The 20,187-nt window shown below is 43.2% G+C and overlaps 2 protein-coding genes across 3 annotated transcripts; both read left to right on the plus strand.

Annotated features, from left to right (window-relative positions):
* The first annotated feature begins 513 nt into the window (after positions 1–513).
* LOC310771893 (tapasin-like) lies at positions 514–9,439 on the plus strand. 2 transcript variants are annotated; one of them, XM_083664395.1, is made up of 9 exons: positions 514–675; positions 960–1,052; positions 1,947–2,123; positions 2,729–2,977; positions 3,687–4,046; positions 5,804–6,127; positions 6,428–6,529; positions 6,820–6,848; positions 8,052–9,439. In XM_083664395.1, the coding sequence occupies exons 1-9, from the start codon at positions 609–611 to the stop codon at positions 8,061–8,063; spliced, it is 1,413 nt and encodes a 470-aa protein (XP_083520521.1). In that variant the 5' UTR covers positions 514–608; the 3' UTR covers positions 8,064–9,439. The 2 variants fall into 2 exon arrangements, with proteins under 2 accessions (XP_083520521.1, XP_083520522.1); XM_083664396.1 differs by lacking the exon at positions 960–1,052.
* Positions 9,440–13,150: 3,711 nt separating this feature from the next.
* On the plus strand, positions 13,151–19,653 carry LOC310771894 (uncharacterized protein; the record flags this gene model as incomplete). The annotated part of the gene is made up of 4 exons (XM_083664397.1): positions 13,151–13,429; positions 15,698–15,800; positions 18,531–18,767; positions 19,186–19,653. Coding segments are annotated over exons 3-4 (687 nt in total), but the record flags the coding sequence as incomplete, so codon positions are not given.
* Positions 19,654–20,187: the final 534 nt, after the last annotated feature.

Consider the following 20,187-nt stretch of genomic DNA (forward strand, 5'->3'; position numbering starts at 1 on the left):
CATACATTTTTACAGGGGAAAGAAGCAAGGACACAAAGAAGGGACAACTACTAATGGAACACGTATTTGGATTATTCCCTGTATGAGGACGCCCTCTACCTGTGGAGGCAGAGAAGTTTTCAATGTAAAGTCAATTGACTATTCCAAAGGAGTACATCCTTTCAAGTTCAAGTCTAATTCTGCAATCTGCATAGAGGCCAAAATGGCAGTGCCTGTGTGTGTGTGTGTGTGTGTGTGTGTGTGTGTGTGTGTGTGTGTGTGTGTGTGTGTGTGTGTGTGTGTGTGTGTGTGTGTGTGTGTGTGTGTGTGTGTGTGTGTGTGTGTGTGTGTGTGTTTTGGTATGGAAAGAAGCAAAAACTGTTTTCACTTCCCAGTTGCCACCACATAAAAGTTGCAAAATAGGAAATAAGTAGCGTTAATCCACAGCGTTTTATTTTGAAATTCTGACAGGAAGTTTTACTGCTTGTCGTGTTCAGAATTTACGCACTAGTGAAAATGAAAGTAAAAGGAGTTTGTGAGTTGCGGGGGAAATCCACAGATTAACAGTTCCATGCAATAACAGTCTGTAGTCTGCCTGCAGAGGGACCGCACAGACGCTGACAGACAATATGGCCAAGTTTTCTACAGTTTACAATCTGTCCCTCGTCGCGTTTTGCTGCTTCATCCAAGCCCAAGGTATGTGCCTGCGTTTTAATGGTCTGTCCCTGTGTGCAGCGCTCTTGTATGGTGATACTGATAGACAAATCTACCTGATAAACGGGCATTTTTATGGTTCGCGTAAGTGCGTAGCGCTACCAGTTGTGTAAAGGTTAACATTTTATTGAAATGAGTGATGCTTTGTGTCTCATGCCGAATTCATCACAGGACCCATAACGGTTCGTTAAAGGTCGAAACGTTACCAATGACGTGCTTTTAGATGTGAGGCAGGTCACATTTAAATTGCAGTGTTTTTTTAACAGAATTTGGCGTGACGGTATCTGAAGCGGAAGAGAGAGACAAGTCAGACACTGCACGTATCGAGGCTTCTGGAAGACTCTCGGCAGTCATACTTTGTAATTTAGCCTTTCAAATACATTTTTCCCCTTAACATTTCTCCGCTGTGTTTATGGCAAATGGAAATAGTTGACTAAAAGGTGAAACACATTTGTGGTTTTCAAGCGCCTGTTCCTGCCTACCTTCATTTTATGGAGCAGTAGTGCCCTCTGGTGGCTGAAAATAATATCACATTCAACAGAGCAGCATCCTTTTCTAAGTTCTGAAATGAGTTTTCCTCCTGCTCACAGTATGCTACATAGCTTATCAGCTATGTGTTGAGATCACAATGGGGACAGAATTTTACATTTTACACATTTTACTTATTACATGTGGACTTTGCAATTTATAATTTGAAGATTGTCTTTCTGTCTGCTCCATATTTTGCTGTTGCTGTGATCGCTGCGCTGCATACTGCACAAAGACATTCCTTGTTTGTAACATGTTTACTCACTATGGCTATTAAAATGATCTTGAATCTTGAATTGGTAGGTCTTAAAAATTGTTAGTGCAGTTTTTTTCCTATGTCAATATATTATCAAAAATGGTAGAACCTTCGTCAAGCTCCCCACCCTAGTCTTTTTAAGTTGTTATTTTGAAATAACTGGCGCATACATCTGTTATGAATTTTAGATGGATGGATACCACACAAACATCACAGCAAAACTGATTCACGATACGAATATTATAGCAATATTGTAGTGAATATAGGTGATTAAAAATACCATACAGTATAATTCAAGAAAGCAGTATACACTCACTATTGAATACCACAGATACTCTGTAAGTACATATCAGTATATTGTGTTATTTATTTATTTTTATAAATCTGTTCTTACATCTCAGTGGGTTCGGTTGATCTGCATACAACACTGTATACCTCCTCTTTCCCCCTCTCTCTCTCTGTGCTAAAGTTGCCATAGGCAGCAGCTGCCCGGTCTTGGAGTGCTGGTTCGTCCAGGAGGGTCGAGGAGGTCTGACCTCAGGCACGAGCCAGGAGAAGTCCCTGCTCCACATCAGGACCCAGGCAGACAGCGCAGGACAGCAACCTCCCTCTGAGATCAACCCTGACAAAGTCTACTATATCACCGGTTAGTCTCTGACATCACTGACATCAACCCTGACAGAGTCTACTATATCACCGGTTAGTTTGAATGACTTGAACACGTTTTCATCTGACATCAACCCTGACAGAGTCTACTATATCACCGGTTAGTTTAAAAATGACTTGAAAAAAATAAAAAATAATCAATCAATCAATCAATCAATCAATCAATCAATCAAATGAACACATTTTCATTTCCATGTAAGCAACAGGGTTCCCAGGGGTCCTTGAACTCCGTGAGTTTGTGAATTTGAGAGAAAAAAAATCAAGGCCTTGAATGTTTTTGAAAATAAACATAAATGTACATCTGTCATTGAAAGTGCTTGCATTGATATATTTTGTGCAAGAATAGAAATTGAACAACATAGTTGAAAAGTGTTCACACATTCAAACATCCCCTTTTAATAGTTGTCTGTGAGCTTGTGTAAAGCTGCTAGTTCTCATTATAAAAATCCTCAGTGTTGTAACAGTAATGAACCTTGATCCGTGTCTCAGACTAGACCGTGTTGGGTCCTTGAAGCAAAGTCATTGATGATGCATGAACATTCTGCACATAATCATACATATTCACCTTCCTGCCCTCCCCCTCAGACCCGGCCGCCACCCTCTGCCACGCCTCTCTCCACCCGCCCAGAGGATCCGTCCAGAAGCCGCAGTGCGAGCTTAACCCCTTCCTGCCTCAGCCCTCCACCCTCCAGTGGGCTGCTGCGCTCACCGACTCCGCCCTCAGCCCCATATACCTGCAAGCTGATTGGTTCTCGGCCGCCCTGCACGGGTTTGATGGACAGCTGGTGCTCTCCAGCATCATGCGTGCTGCCACGGCGAGCAAAGAGCCTGACGGTAACTGGTTCCTGACACTGAACGAGAGACAGATTCCTTAAAGCTTTTTGCAGATTATTCGATTTGCCACTTCTCGAACTTTGTCCCTCCTGGCCACCGTACACTCTCTCTCTCTCTCTCTCTCTCTGACCATGAACCGTTGGAATAAATAAAACATTGGCTCTGTAGCAAACAGGCTTCTGATTGGCTGTCTGTTACATTGCTCTAAACAAAGTGGTAGCGTCTGGATGGTTAGGTGACAATAGAGCTCAACAGTCACGGGACTTTCCGTGACGTTTCCAGTCCCGGAAGAGAGTTCCCCATTCATTTTCTCCATAGACATTTAGAAAAATCCGTATATAACGAGTTTTAAGGTTGGAACCAAGCCGACCCGTGACCTACTGACTCGTGAGTGACCAGAAAACATTTCAGTTGGAGCAAAAAACAAAAAATAAAAACGGTTAGATTTCCCCCCCTGCTTGTTATTTTTTGTTCCAGGGCTGGAAAGACAGGTGACTGTTGAGCTCAGTCTGATATCAAGCTAGCAGGCTGACATATTTCTATGAAAATGTTTCATTATTTTGGCCAGTACATCTTTGTTCTTGGCAGATACATATTTTTAGTTGACAAGCCCCTTTGTGAGTCAAAAATGTAATTTCCAGAGGCATTATGTAGCATCATGTGATGAATTTCAGTTAGATAGTTTGACTCTCTGTCTGTGTCTCCTCAGTGGTCCTCAGTGTGTCCAGTACGACGGTCTCGGTGCACGCCAGACTCGGGGAGCCGACGCTGCTGGACTGCAGCTTCTGGGTGGACTCCTCCTCGCCTCTCGCCGGGTCGGGCTTCGCCGTGGAGTGGCGCTACCAGTTCAGAGGCGACGGGCGGCTGGTTCTGGCCTACGACGGCAAGACGGACCGCTACGCCCCGACGCAGGAGGAAGGGGCGGAGCTGGACTTCCAGGGCCTGCACGAGAGAGGCAACGCCTCGCTGATCCTGCGGGAGGCTAAAGTGCTCCACTCAGGCACCTACATCTGCACGGTGTACCTGCCATACCTGCTGGCCCAGGTGGCCGTCGACCTGGAGGTCGTAGGTGAGGGGGAAGCCCTGCGCTCAACCCTTGTGCTTGATGGGGGGGGGGGGGCTGTCATGGCCAGCGTCCCTTACATTCAGTGGTGTAGTCTACGTGATACGCAGGTATACGGCGTATACACACTGCGAAATGACTCAGATTTGCGTATGCGCACTGGGAAATGCGCTATGATACGTATCGTTTTCACTTTCCATTCATAAAATTCACCCTGTGTGCTGACTGTGTGTTACCCTACGTTCACGCACAGCACCCAAGCCTTGCCTTTACCCACGCTTTTAAATAGGCGTCCTTTTTTGTCAATGAGGCTGTGTACACAGGGCGCCTCAACGTGCTCCGTGCGTGTACCCACGCCTCGCCTGAGCTGCGCCGATTTGATCGTTTAGCCCGAGTTCTATTTTCAAGCCGACTAGGCGCGTGAAGGCAGACTTTTTCTGTCACGCCATGAAAGAAAAACGCGACAATATCTGTGGGAAATGGCAAAGTCAACTGAATTTCAAAATAAAATGGTGTTACAGCGTTGAGCAGAGAGAGAGAGAGACAGAGAGAGAGAGATCGACGGGTGGCTATCACGTGGGGCTTTCTCCCCGTCGGTAAACAAATCTTCAGGAGAGAGAATAGCGACCGAAGAAGCAAGATGAAGCTGATAGCTGAAGCTATTCTGTAAATTTGAGGAGGAACAACAACAACAAAAAAGTGGGTCGAATCTCCGCCCACTTCCGGCCAAAACCACGCCCCCCGGGGGGGAGGGTCAGAGTCAGAGTCTGTATACCCTCTGAAAAAAGGTAGACTACACCACTGCTTACATGACAATGGCAGCCTCTCCTGGGAACACAGTTACAGTTATTTAGAAATGATGTCATAATTGACTGAGGGCAAAGCTACTATCTTCACACATTTCCTACTTTCTAGTCCACTCATGTCATGTCGGTGTTCCTCTGCCAACTTTTCTTCCACATCCACTCATTCTGACTGCTACTGACGTCCCCAGGGTCCTAGCACCAGTTCTACAAGTGTCGACATTTAGCACAACAAAAGAGAAAATAAAAATAATATCTGAATCCCAAAATTCAAAATCGAATACCTACCCAATGAACGGATATCCGAATAGTCAAATATTCGGGTCCAGCCCTATTCAATTTGCTAATAATCAGTCCCTGCTCATGTTAGTGGTCATGCATTGTCATATTGTCAAGAGCATAGTTAGCTCAGGAATAATAAACCAAATTGGGGGGTCTGGGTAGTGTCAGAGGCAAAAGCACTGGCCTACTGGCCCGGGTTCAATTCCCAGCAACGGTACTTCCGGGCAGGCTTGGTCAGACGTTCCTACAGACACTATTGGCCGTGTCTGCAGGTGGGAAGCCGGGGGGGGGATGAGAACTGGTCGCTGCACTAGTGCCTCCTGTGGTCGGTCCGGTCGGGGTGCCTGTTCGGGGGGAGAGGAACTGGGGGGAATAGCGTGATCCTCCCATGCACTACGTCCTGCCGGTGAAACTCCTCGCAATCAGGTGAAAAGCAGCTGGTGACTGCACATGTATCGGAGGAAGCATGTGCTACTCTACGGCTCTCCACAGATCGCCAGAAGGGGTGGAGCAACGACCGAGACAGAGACTTGGCCAAGTACAATTGGAGAAACGATTGGAGAAAAATCTGAAAAAAGGAATAAACCAAACTGTCTCTGTGACATTATTAACCTTCTCTCTTCTTGTCGTTCCTCTTTTCTCTTCTCTTCTCCTCCACTCTGCTCTCCCTCTCCCCAGAACCTCCATCCCTCTCCGTCTTCCCCTCCCCTCTGCCCCTTGCCGTCCCCGGCCAGGCGGTGAAGGTCCAGTGCGAGGCGTCTGGCTTCGCCCCCCTCTCCCTGGAGCTGAGCTGGGAGTTCACGGGGGCCGACGGTAAGTCCCGGACCCTGGGATCAGGCAGTGTGACGGGCCACAAGCAGGCCTGGGACGGCACCTTCAGCCAGACCACCAAGCTGGAGCTGGACACGGCCAAGCTGGACCTGGGCAGTGGAGGGGAGGTCACCTGTGTGGCTGTCCATCCTGGAGGCACGCGCCGGGCCAGCGTCACCCTCAACGTCATCGGTAAGTGCTGGTTTAAAGGGGCATCGATGAGCTTTAACAAATGTGTGGGAGAGTCTTGACATGCCAGTGGACAGCAAGTTTTTATTTCAAATGTATCTACACATAGACACATTCACTTACTGCCCGGAACTAGATTAAGAGCCATTTGTTTTCTGCTATGATTCTGTACTGCAAATGTTTCATCACACTTCACAACAAAGATGCAAGTGTTGGCAAATTAATTCAAATCAAATAATAAATTAATCAATATAAATAAATAAATACATTCTCTGGTTCGTGTTTTTCTTGCACACCTCTCAGGGTTCGGCGCTCCCTCCATCGAAGACTCCATGGCGATGGTTGGTGTGGCGCTGGTGCTGTACGGTCTTATCAAGCTCGTCTCCTGGACCGTCACCAGCTCAGGTAGAAAATGACCCAGTCAAACGCGACAACCAAAAAACAACCGCATAATGACAATAATATTCATTCATTCATTCATTCATATATCATTTTCTCCACCTGCTTCATCATTTTCATGCTTGCATCATGACAGCTGAATCCTATCTCAGCATTTAATAATAATCAGAATCATAATAATACTGTATAATGATATGGGATTAAACTGTGGGCTGTGAACATGGCATAATATACAATATAATCAGATAATTGCCTTTAGTGCATGCGTCTAACTTTTTGTCTTTCATTGTAACCAGGCTCAGATGAGGCTGACAAACAAGAGAAGGTAATTTTACTTCTACAAACATTAATGAGGGCTTCCAACTTCCAATCCAATTAGGTGATCCGGTGCCGGGGCCCTCGTTAATGCTATAATGACGTCCATGTAACACAATGACAAAATGTATGACTATTTTGCTCGTGCTTCATACACTTTCTGGAATAAAACATTGTCACTTTTGCAAGACTTTTATTAAACAAAATGCGACGTTTCGGTCAACCAACCTTCATGTGGCAAGTGAAAATAACAACAGGGGGGAAGGGGAGGATCGTATTCCCCCCATTGTTATTTTTGTTGCCCAAACAATGTTTTATGGTCACTCATGATTCAGCAGGTCACGGGTTGGCTTGGTTCCAGCCTTCAAACTCGTTATATAAGGATTCAGCAGGTCACGGGTTGGCTTGGTTCCAGCCTTAAAACTCCTTATATAAGGATTTTTCTAAATGTCTATGGAGAAAATGAATGGGGAACTCACTTCCGGGGCAATGGCGTCACAAAAAAGTCACGTGACCGTTAAGCTCTATTTGTCTGGGGCAGATTGACGTTGAGAATAGGTACACAACACTTTTTCTTTTTTCAGATTCTTCTCCCATTTCTACAATTGTACTTTCCAATTTGCCCTGCTGGGCTGTCCCGGTCGTCGCTCCACCCCCTCCGTCGATCTGGGGAGAGTTGTAGACTAGCACATGCTTCCTCCGACACATGATGTGCCAGCCGCTTCTTTTCACCTGAGAACGAGGAGTTTCACCGGCAGGACGTAGCACGTGGTGGGAGGATCACGCTATTCCTCCCAGTTCCCCTCCCCCATGAACAGGCGCTCCGACCGACCAGAGGAGGCGCTGGTGCAGCGATTAGGACTCATACCCCACCGGCTTCCCACCCACAGACACAGCTAATTCTGTCTGTAGGAAGTTAGGAGTTCACCCGTTCCCTAGTGAAAGTTGGTCTCAGAAGCTTTGTGAACAGGTTTTAAGAGGAAACTCTTAGCTAGGAACTTTTAGTGCTATTTAAGAGTCCTCCTAGTGGTAAGATTATGTTTTGTGAATACGGCCCCAGCTCTTTAGACTTCTAGTTTTGGAGTTGTGAATGTTTTTACTGAAATCTTCAGCTGGTCACTTTTTTCACATTCAGTTTTAGAACCTAGAAGTTGCCTGTTGGTCTCTCTCGTTTCTCTTCTGAAAAATAACGGAACTCTTTTTCCACTTACAGAAGGAGAAGTGAAGATGAAGGAAGACGATTACTCTGAGAGCAGCTACTGAACCCTCAAACCTTTCCTTTGTCATGTCTGCTTTTATTATTTATGGAAGCTCTTGCGCTAAAATGAGATTTTAGTAGTGACTGAGTGCCTCTATATCTAGACCAGTGGTTCTCAAATGGGGGTCCGGGACCCCCAGGGGTCATTGAGGGGGTTCCAGGGGGTCCCCAGCCAAAAGGGGGTAATGTATTTTAGCTATAATTCCATTCATAAGTAACACAATGACTATTTTGGTCATGGGTTTTATACACTTTCTGTAACAAAACATCTAAAAGCATCAATCTTATTATCGGGGACCGTGGGACAAAATCCTATCAAATGGGGGTCCGTGGTCTCATTTTTGTCAGTTTAGTTTTTTTCACTTCATGTGAAAAAATTTGAGAACCACTGATCTAGACAGTGATCTTTTATTTTTTTAATTTAATTTTAACATAGTGCTGAATTTGTTTATTTATTTTTTTGCCTTTGAAGTGACGTTTTCTTTCTGAATTTCACTGTCCTGTTTGATACTTAGCAATAGACACAACCAGCAATACTGTTGTAGAGTACCAGGAAGAGTCTTCTAACACAAGTTTGTCAAATGAAAAATTGTGAAGTGTTCAGAAAGGTCTGAGGAAATGTTGCTACTGTCAGCATATATCATAATGAACACTGGCCAAAAAATGTCTAAAAAGGTGTGGAATTTTGAAATGTATTCTGTAACTCTGAATATATTACCATAAAAAATGGGATTCACCCTGATGATGCCTACAAGCCAAATAACTCTTAACTGTTGGTAAGAGTTGGGAAGACTAGTGTGTGTGTGGGTGTGTGTGTGTGTGTGTGTGTGCGTGCGTGTGCGAGAGAGAAATATCCACCTTAAAAGATAATTAACATCTTATTCTAATGACATTTGACAGTAAAGTGTAGACTATCCAAACTCACAGTAATTCTATTTTTCGGCTTGAATGTTATTGTCCTTGCTGGGAAAGATGAACTGAACTTGAGCTGTAAATAGGCAATTTGAGAGAATTAAATGTATGTATATCATGGGTTTCTTGCGTGTGCGGGGGGGGGGGGGGGGGTGAGGGGTAGGCCTGTGTGGTTTGTTAATTGATTTTATTTGTGTGTTGTGTGAGAAATAATTTTCTATCTCCAGTCATTACCCGGTGGCGGGAAAAGTGTAATGCTTATGGGCCTTTCTTAATGGTTGGGCTAATGCCACATTGAATATGTGACAAGAATTTGAAGGAAATGGTACGAAGAGAGCGCACATCTCCACTCGGGTCAAATGCAAACCATCTCTATTAGAATTCATCACTGGATTTACATTTTGCACTATTAAAGTTTTCTTTTCAAAATATTTCTTGCCCCTGCTGTCCTGCTTGAAAATGCTGTTTTGAAACACACTGGTATGCCACATTGTTTAAAGCACCTGACACCTGTTGTGAAGGAGCTGAACAGGTTAGTAGGGAAGGAACTCAAAGTGAAAATATGAATGTGTGGAAGGTAATAGATGAATGTCAAACTGAACTAGACTTAACTACTCGTGGTTATTGAGAGACAGTTGGGTCAAATCTTTTTGGCTAATATGGAAAGCATCTCAAGGTGTATCTACACTGCATACTCAATTGCTATTCCTAAACTACTAAAACAAGTGTGTATTTGCTATAGAGAGCCAAAGTGGAATGTCACTTCCTGCTTCAGCACTGTACCAGAGATTTTCATCGCCCATTTTTTTTCCATAGACATTTCCTAAAATGCTTATAAAAATAGTTTTACTTGTTCAAACTAAACGGTACAGAAATATTTAGAAACAAGAGAGATTGCATAACATTTCACCAAAACGTAAAAAAAAAAACAAGTAAAACTATTTTTTATAAGCATTTTACGAAATGTCTATGGGAAAATAAATTCCGGAAGAAAATCTGGCTGAAGCAGGAACTTACGTTCCACTTTGCCTCTCTATACGCCAGGCATCATAGCTACTGATGATGTTACTGATGACATCATCTGGCTGCCTGACAAACATATTGCCAGGCAGCAGAGATGGGCAGTATTTGAAATACATGTATTTAAAATACGTATTTCAAATACATTTGTGTATTTTGTCATTTGTATTTGGTTGGACCGAGAAAAATAAGATGTAATTTGTATCAAAATACTTTCAGACCTTGTATTTTGTGTATTTTAAATACATACTTTTTTCTCTAATTTTATGTCATTTTATTCTCAAATTGACACATTCTTACCATTGACACAGGTTTAAACTGTGGAGAAACAAAATTTGACATGTCACTTCTACTCTACCTCTGATTGGCTTACCCTCAGAACAAACTCAACCTCAAATCAGAGGCAGAGTAGGGTGGGTCTTGAGTCAGACTTCACATCACTTCTTCATCTAAACTAGTATGAAGCCTTGTATTGGTGGAAATTCCCCCAGAGATAAATTACTAATATAAATTGATGATTAGATATTGCATGCACTGGCCTATCTGCAAATGAAACGGTTTACTGCATATTCAAACCAGTGTATCATATTAGAAAGACACAACTAATTATCTTCTTAATTAAAATTGGCAAAGTGGGTGGCAGTGTGTGTGGTGGCAGTGTGCGTCACGATTGTGATGTCATCAGTGATGTCATCAGTGATGTCACTTGAGCAATTGTGATGTCATCAGTGATGTCACTCGATCAAGTGTGATGTCATCAGTGATGTCACTCGAGCAACTGATTGCCCAACTGTGATGTCACTCAGGCAGTTGTGATGTCATCAGTGATGTCACTCGAGCCACTGATTGCCCAACTGTGATGTCACTCAGGCAGTTGTGATGTCATCAGTGATGTCACTCGAGCAACTGATTGCCCAACTGTGATGTCACTCAGGCAGTTGTGATGTCATCAGTGATGTCACTCGAGCAACTGATGTAGTATGAGCGCACAGTTGCACGATGGCGCCGAGGTGGGTGGGTGGTGTCTGTCTGTCAGTCAGTCATGATTTTGGGAGGCCATGGAGCCGGCGATTTCCATAACTGCAGCCATGGCACATCATCTCCAGGGATACTGTTATGATGTCAGATATCTAGGGCTAACATGGTCAAAATTCCCAAACTTGAGGTTAACATGTAGAAATGCTGCCTGTAAGTCAAAAGCCCTCACAGAAGGTGATTAACAGCTGCAAGTGAGGGAGAAATTAGCTGTGCTGAAAAACAGCTAAAACTGAAAGAACTGTAGTGTGTTAGAGGGTACACAAAGGAGAATACTGTCACAGAGGGCTAAAGAGACGATTTACCATCTAGGAAACCAGAGCATTTCACATTTGAGAACCTGGAATCAGAGAATTAGGACATTTTCCTTACAGAAATGGCTCAAAATGATGAATAGATGATCAAAATAGGCAATTAATGTAATATTTGGCAATGAATTGATGGATTGACTAATTGTTGCAGCTCTTTATCAGTTTTTATAAAATGTATTTTTATGTATTTTCAAAATACAAAATACGTATTTGTATCTCAAATACATTTTTCAGACCAGTATTTTGTATTTGTATTGTGATACATTTTTTGAGCAAGTATTTGTAATTTGTATCAAAATACTTTATGATGTATTTTCGCCCATCTCTGCCAGGCAGGCAGCTGGCTGCCGGCCACTGATGATGTCATTTGCCCTCAGGGTTGTGAGTCAGTCAGTCAGTCAGCTTCAGACAGAGCCAGATTTAGACCGGCAGTCAGCTGCATCTTGTATGTGTATCAACTAGGTGAAACCTAGTATATGCCATGCCAGGCAGGCAGCATGTGTGTTAGTGGGTGAGTGATTGTGATGTCAGCAGTGAAAAGTGTTGAGAGGATTACTTTTAGTTTCAGTTTTCAGTATTCTGTAGTAACTACAGAATAGGCTACTGAATACATGCTCTAACAAACAGTTAGATGGCAGTGAATGGCAGTGAAAAAATATTAAATTAGTTATTACATAAGTTATCAAAAGGAGGTCCCATATAATAGCCTAAATATCTGTGATTTGGTTAAAGAGATAGTTCAGAGATACAGTAGTTTGGGGGGGCTTACTGTTTTCCCACTTTCCCAGTCAGAAACAATAGGTATTTGGTACGTGTCTCTGAAGTATCAAACAGGAATATCAGACTATCTTGGCTCAATTGTTGAGTGGCAATGGGATCAAATGACATATTCATGAGTTTTGTCCAAGTGTCAGTGTCTGAGGGGAGGCCCACAGTCTCAGACTTTGAAACCCCCTGGATTAAAGGATTACTTCTAAAGGATCACTAAACTTTTCCATCAGGGTTCAGTCTCTCCAGGCCTATTCTATCAGCTACGTTTTGACATTCATTTATATTGACTTGAATGTTTGTTATGAGTAGATTTACATGGTTGCAAATTCTACATTGACATTTTTTTCATTTGGTCTACTCTGGATATTTTACTATGTTGTAGTAAAAAAAAAAGTAGCCTATAGCAAATGTATGTGAGCTGAACTTTCATCAATGTAGCCTATGTTTTCTTTAAAAATAAATCTTGAATTTGTAAATCTGAACCTACAGTCATTGATCTGAACCCATGATTTCAAAGTGCTGTAGCCTATTTGTTACAAATTAAATGAAATCCAGAATGTTTAAAATATGTTTGACATGTTTCTGCTGTGATTGAATAAGTAAGTAGGCTAAATAGTCAAATAGTATGCAATATTTCACTAGTCTGGCAGAGGTAGCCTACTTTTGTACCGTTGATTGTATGTACGGGAGGCGGCACGTTTTACTTCGTTTTTTTAACCATAGACACTGACAGACAGGTTTCACTCATTGAGAGGGGCCAGAATGGCGGAGGCGTAGCTCTGCTGCTGCGCGCTGACGTTGCAATGGAGAGACCAATGTATGTCATTTCTTATCAATGTACGGTCTTTGAGCGCGGTTTCCTCACTGCTTCCCTAACCACTAACCAATGGCCAAAGGCATTATTGGACAACGTCCTGTTGTCAACCAATCAGAGGCTTTGACGCTGGTAAAACCTGAGCGCGTGAATTTGCTGGGTCGACCGCGTAGTTAAGTTGACGTGTATTGTTTTGGTAGCCAGAAAGTCCGTTACTTTACAGACGAAATGAACAAAATAATCTCCGATCCATGCATATAATCGAGTCCAACAACACAATACGTCAGTATCTCGGTTTTATTTCGGGTTCGTTATTTTGTCAGCGCGTTATTTGATTGGCAAAGTCACACTGCTAACTAAGGTTAGCTAGTGCTAGGCTAGCTAACGTTAACGCTGAATTTGAACGTCGATTAGACAGTCTGGCTGATGATCATCTTTTGTCTCCCAAGTCAAACGGTTCAAAATAACAGGTTCGTATGTGTGCGTGTGTTAGCTATATCTAACACTATGTCTGCTCCCCACCCTACTATACACCGTTAGCAGGTAGCTAGCTGTGGTCTTGTCTCGACTAATATGTTGTTTGAACTCGCGCTTTATTGCTGTTTAATGCTTTAATGCTCATCTCATGTGGCCAAAATAACGTTAGGTTACAGTTGTGACGCTAATTAAACATGGATAAATGCTGGGCGACTTGAACCGCTGCTATCATCCCAATGACCGCTGCTATCATCCCAGCTTCCTGTTTCGTTGGAGTGTTTGTTTATTTGTTTATAGAGCCACATTAGCCACTGTATTGTAACAGTAGCTACACACATACACGTTATTTACAAATACAAATGTAGACATATACACATCTGTATCATTCATACTCAGAATATGACTCATTCCATACACACAACCACTAGTAGTGGGGCTCAAAACAGCACCTTTAGGTCGCTTCCGGAAAGAAACGCCAAAATTGGCACAAATACTCCTTGTGGACTGTTATTTTGATAAGTCATTAGCCACGCAGAAATTTAGATCCCCCCCCCCCCCAAGATGGCCGCCATTTCCAGCCTGAAAACACTATTTTGGGGGCAACTTTGGGTAGAATTGACCAATATGAATGATCTTGTTATCAAACCATACATTTATGACCACAGAGAAGCCAGATTTATTCCATGAAAATTTCAAAATGGCTGCTATTTTAAAGATGGCTGCCATTTCAAATACTGTTGTTTATGTATATTTCCACATTACTTTCAAAATATAATGCAGAGTAAATGGCAAAGGGAGATATACAAATGATTTCTGATGTATAATTTTGAAATTTCCATAGTTAAAAACCTGTCATTTGACACCAGAATCATCAAAATCGCCCTGGACAGTGAAATCCTATGGTAAAAATAGCTGAAATGGCAGCCATCTTTGAAATCGCAGCCATTTTGAAATTTACATGGAACAAATCTGGCTTCTCTGTGGTCATAAATGTATCGTTTGATAACAAGATCATTCTATTCGTATTGGACAATTCTACACAAAGTTGCCCCAAAATAGTGTTTTTGGGGCTGGAAATGGTGGCCATCTTGGAAAAATCTTCAAAATAACAATCCACAAGGAGTATTTGTGCAAATTTTGGCGCTTCTTTCCGGAAGCCAATTTTACATTGAAAGTGCATTTTTTGAGCCCCACTATAGTAGGAGCAAAAGCAACAAGACTACACACTAACTCAAAGCCAGTCTAATACATAATATGTATTGGACTGGCTTTGAGTTAGTGTAAATAACTACATACATAACTACATACATAAATAACAACATACATAATATGTATTAGACTGGCTTTGAGTTAGTGTGTAGTACTATAGCTATATTATAGCTCTATATAATAATTTCATCCTTTGAATAAGTGAGAAAAAGAAATCACTTTGCAACTCATCCACTGAATCAGAAATCAAATAAAAGTGGGATGGATGAATCACTGACTATGTTTACATGCACACTAATATTCCGGTTTTTGCCCACATTTGGAAAAATACAATATTCCGACTAAATCAGGTATCAAATCATATAAATCAGGGAGGGGGGAGAGAGGTAGAAGCAGGTAGAATCAGCTCAGTTTTTTCTATTGAGAACAAACAGAGGAGCCCTGACTGTATTCTTACCAGCATCATCTGGTCCATTTCAGGAGCTCGCTGCTGAAAAGTTTGGCATTGCGATATTTGCGCATATCCAAAAACCTGATATCTAAGTTTTTCATATTAAAAGTAGGCTACGTTGTTAGGCCAGAGTCACTTTAAGAGTTGTCATCTCTATTCACTCCAATGGAAAAACAACATTTTTATTTTTGAAGACTTCCGTCTTTCTCATCTCCTCCCGATCAGAAGGAATTTTCTTTTTGCATGCCAGAGATGATGGATTATATGATTATATTGCAAATTCCAAATGCGCTGTATACATGATCAATGAATCCTCCTAAAACCCGAATAATACTGGAATAACCCACATGTCTTAATCAGAAAATGCAAAATTCGGAAAAAGGCCAAATTCGAAAAATGCAACTGGAATATGCTGTTTACATGACCCTTATCAAATTCAGAATATTGTCATTTTCCAAATAATAGTGGAATATTGTGTGCATGTAAATGTAGTCATGGCTCAAAAACAAAAGTCACGTAATATTTTACACTAGTCCTTGTGTTAAACAAATAAAATAAATTAATTTGTTGTTAAATCCTTTTCTCTCCTTTGCATTCCCAGCAAAGGAAAGTGCATTGCAGTCGGGACTCGGAGCCTGATGACTAGACTGAGCTGAGCAAATCCACTACCACAGTGCAAGGTTCCTACTTCCTACGCAGGCCTGGTAAAGTATAATTTGATCATTTCCTGCTCTTGAATAGTTTGTGAAATTTGAAAGGGGAAAGATACACACATGTTGATAGCTTTTATGTTATTGTAGACGCACTTTGAGTCCACAGTTTTTTGTTCAGAATAGAGGGATGCTCTCTTATTATTACCCAGCCGCTGTCAGCATGCTTTGCATTATATATCAAATACCCACCCAAATCAAATCCAGTCAAGAACATACAATTGAAACCGTGTAGGAAGTCTTCTAGGAACCTGCCAATTCTGATCTTTGTTGCTCTGAAGAACAATCTTCAACTATACAGTGATATGACCTAGTTAGCAGGGGCAAGTATCTGCGTAAATCATGAACACCACACAAAATCTTCAAAACAAATCCAAGGTCTGGAAATGTATGTCATTAATTAAAAATGTGTAGGAACCATTGACCGTATATAAATATGGACAATGCGTCCCCGCTTCCTACCGGTATGCAAAAAAACGAGGCCAAAATATTTTGTTTCAGCGAGCTGCCGTGTTGCTTGTGTGACTTTATTGGCAACTAGAGTCGGGCTGAGCGCTCTCAGCCATGACGCCGTCTGACGAATGTTTGAGAGTGGCTGTTACAGCTGTCAATCACCCCTTTTTATATCATCAAATAACTCCTTAAAAACAAACGTATCAGAAAAATTAGCACTTGAACATACATCAGCGAGATAAGAAGTACGGTACATAAATGATCGAAACAGTGTAGGAAATTTAAAATAGATATATATTTTGGGGATAACTTTTGCCCCCACTGTCAAAAACATGGGGGCATTTACAAAATCCTGGACCTGGGAGCACTTAATTATTTTTTGTAGTTCATGCATAAAGGTCACGGTTGCCATGGAAAGTACTTGAAAGTGCTTGTATTTAAGAAAAAATTATCAGACTTAAATTGCTTGGATTGATAAAAAAGGTCCTGAGTTTGAGCCTTGTGCGCCCTTTAATCTCAAAATGACCGTAAAGAGCGTTGTGCAGACAATTTTTTGTAATGAATTTACATTTTGGACTCAAGATTCCTATGAAAATAAATACCCCCAAAAACCTCTGGGACTACATACTAGTAGGGATGCACCGATCGATCTGCGCGTGACCGGAAATGGCCGATTTTCACGTGATCGGCCTCGACCGCTGACCGGCTCCAGTCAGTCCACATAGCCGATTCTGTGCGCCGGTCGGCTTTCCCCTTTTTTTGTTTGGTCAATTACCTGCGATGCACGATGTATGCATTCACGTGACGTGCGCGCACCCCAAGCAGCCAAAAGGAAACACACGCGCCAGCATGTCGTCCTCATTGTGGAAATTGTACAGTTTGTCACACATGCAGGGTACATTGCAGAGTCTCGCTCGGCTGGAGTCCACTCCAGTCTGAGCGGCTCGCTTCACCTCACTGGCCCCTCTCTCTCCCCGGCCACAGCGCAATACAGCCGGCTTGGCGAAGTGAAGGTAGGCTATAATCGAGCCCTGTGTCCTGGTTACATTCCCCGACCAGTCCATATCACCGCTGCCTGCTGCAGATCAGCTGCTGCTGCTATCTGTCAGTCACGTTGTAACGTGGATACAGGAGAGGAGGACTATTTGCTTCGTATTGCGAATAGAACAACTAACATAATAAAACGCATCGGACCAGTGTGCAAGGTTTACTGTGCGTGATGATATATTTTTTTCGGATGGTGGATTAAAAGAAACGGACTCTGTGTGTAAACTCAACTCAAACTCATTTCCTCATCTACTCAAGAACAGCCAAATCCACAACTGTAGAGTGGGCATGGCTTCGAAGGTCTGGGCTCCAGACCTATAGGCTATAAACTCCTTGTCCATGGATAACATTTTGACGTTTATTTATTTTATTCTATTCGTTTATTTGGCAGGGACATATACAAAAAAAACATTAAACACCATAGGGGAAGAGATGCTTTGTAACAGATTTAGCCACTGGCTACTTTCCTGTTCTGTTGCACCTTTTTTCTTTTGGAAAAGTAAATGCATGATAGCTGTGGGATATACTGGTTGTTTTATATTCATTGTATTTACACAAAAAAGAAAAGCTCTGTCCAGTAACCTGGAACACTTTTATTTTAAGATGTTTTTGAGTGAGATCGTCCTACCTCATGCAAATGATTAGAAATTAAACCAAAGTAAAAAAAAATAATGAAAAAATAACCCGTCAATTATTGTTCTTAGAAAGAAAATCGGAATCGGCCAAAATCGGTATCGGCAAGTCAGACTATTCAAAAATCGGAAATCGGAATCGGCCAAGAAAATGGCAATCGGTGCATCTCTACATACTAGTCCCACATATTAATGCAATGGGGTCTCCAACCGGCACCATGGTCTTTAAGGGGTTCAGCTATCCATCCAGTGCTATTGTGAAATCCTGTTGCAGTCTGTTAACCTGACGCTGCCACATGGTTTGTTACACAGAACCGTCTGGGAGCTCATCATTGGAAACTGTTTTTTAGACAAGTGCTTTCAAAAAGTACCCGGCAGATGATCTGTCTATCACCGTCTATCAGAGGCTCGCTTCTCGCTGTCGTTGCACCTAAATCCCGCCCATAGCTAAGTTAAACCAATAGCTTGGAGCTCGACAAGATGGATTTCTCGTGCGTTTTGTGATCTCGTGAATCCAGGTGCCTCGCCAGGTTTGGCCGTCTGTGTCTCTGACGGACATTTTTCTCTCTCCTCCTCCACTTTTGGAAAGCAGAACGCGCCGGCGCTTTGGATGGCAGTTGCCCCCGCCTCGATGGCGGAGAGCATCATAGTCCTTGATGACGACGAAGAGGAGAGTCCGCAGCCCTCCTGCTCCAACGCCGCGTCTTCCTCTCGCCCCCCGGCCAAACGCCAGCAGCCTGCCCCCACCCACATCACCCGCTCGCCCTTTGCCTCGGCCAAGAAGGACCGCCATGTGCTCCAGGCAGAGAACCAGAAGCTGTTCTCCGAGGTGAGCTGACACACACACACACACACACACACACAGGCCACATTGTTTTCTCTGTAGTAGCCACAGTGGCTAGCTGAGGTCAGCTGGCACACAGGCCACAAAACACATTTATTTTTCTCTGTAGTAGCCGCAGTGGCTAGTAAGATCCAGTAATCACCAGGCTGCCTATGTCACGATTTTACTAGATAAATAGGACTTCCAAATGATGATTGTTTACCTGCTAAAATGACTGTTACATTAGACACTAATCATTTCTCTGTTTACTGTATCTATCATTATGTTCTAACGATCTGTTTACTGTATCTATCATTATGTTCTAACGATCTGTTCTCCCTGATTCTCCCATCCTTGCTCTTTCTCCCCTCTTCCTCCCTCCCTCCCTCTTTCCGTGTCTTCTTCTTCTCCTCCTCCTCACCAGTTTGTGGAGTACTGCTCGGCTGTCACCCAGGACTGCCCCGAGGTCTTGAAATTCCTCCAGACCAAGCACAGCAAGGCCTGCCCCGACTTCCTGTGCTCGGTGGAGTTCAGGAACAGCTTGGGCCGCTGCTTGACGCGCGCCCAGGCACAGGCCAACCACGCCAAAGCCTTCGTCTACATCCAGGAGCTGTGCACCGTGCTGAAGCAGCACAGCGCCAAGAGGAGGCAAGCCCTCACCAAGGTGGAGCCCGGGACCTCGTCCTCGGCCTCTTCCCCGTTGTCGCTCAAATGGAAGGGCAAGTTCGAAGTCAAGGCGGATGTGGAGGAAGACGGGGCGGGCGAGGAGGGGCAGACTGCGCCGGACGACGAGCAACCCTCCACCTCTGGGCTGCAGGACGACAAGGAGGAGAAGGCTACGGCAGAGCAGGAGGAGAAGGAGAAAAAGACGCAGAGGGCCTCTAGGAAACAGGTGGGTTACTGAAAAACAGCTACGGTACTGTGTTCTGTGACATGAGGACTGAAATGTCCGTGAAGATGGAAGTGCATTCATGAGAGCATTAAGTCTTATCACTCACTATATGAGACTGACTGCACGCTCACTGTTACACTCCAGTCTGTGTCTGAAAAGTCTCTTCCTTCTGACTGCACACTCCGCACGCTGGGGATCAGGAGTAAAGTAACCTTCTTGGGCAAGGAAGCTTCCATGAACCAGACCACATTTTAACTGAAAATTCTCTTTTATTCAGACATGAGTGCTATACAAAATATATATAAATAAAGAATCGTTAGAAGTGAATAAAGAACAACAGCAGATGTTTCAGTCCTTTGAATGGAAAGATTCATGGAGGCTTTTTTTCACCCAAAGGTGTGTGGGGCACAGTGGTAGAGCTGTCGCCTCACAGCAAGAAGGTCCTGGGTTCGATTCCCGCCTGGGACGCTGCGGGCGCTGAGGGTGTGTCCCCATCCCCATGTCCTCAGTGCCTGGGTGGGCTCATCATCAAAA

Source organism: Poromitra crassiceps (genome assembly GCF_964638095.1).
Source record: "Poromitra crassiceps genome assembly, contig: HAP1_SCAFFOLD_1460, whole genome shotgun sequence".
Classification (NCBI taxonomy): Eukaryota; Metazoa; Chordata; class Actinopteri; order Beryciformes; family Melamphaidae; genus Poromitra; species Poromitra crassiceps.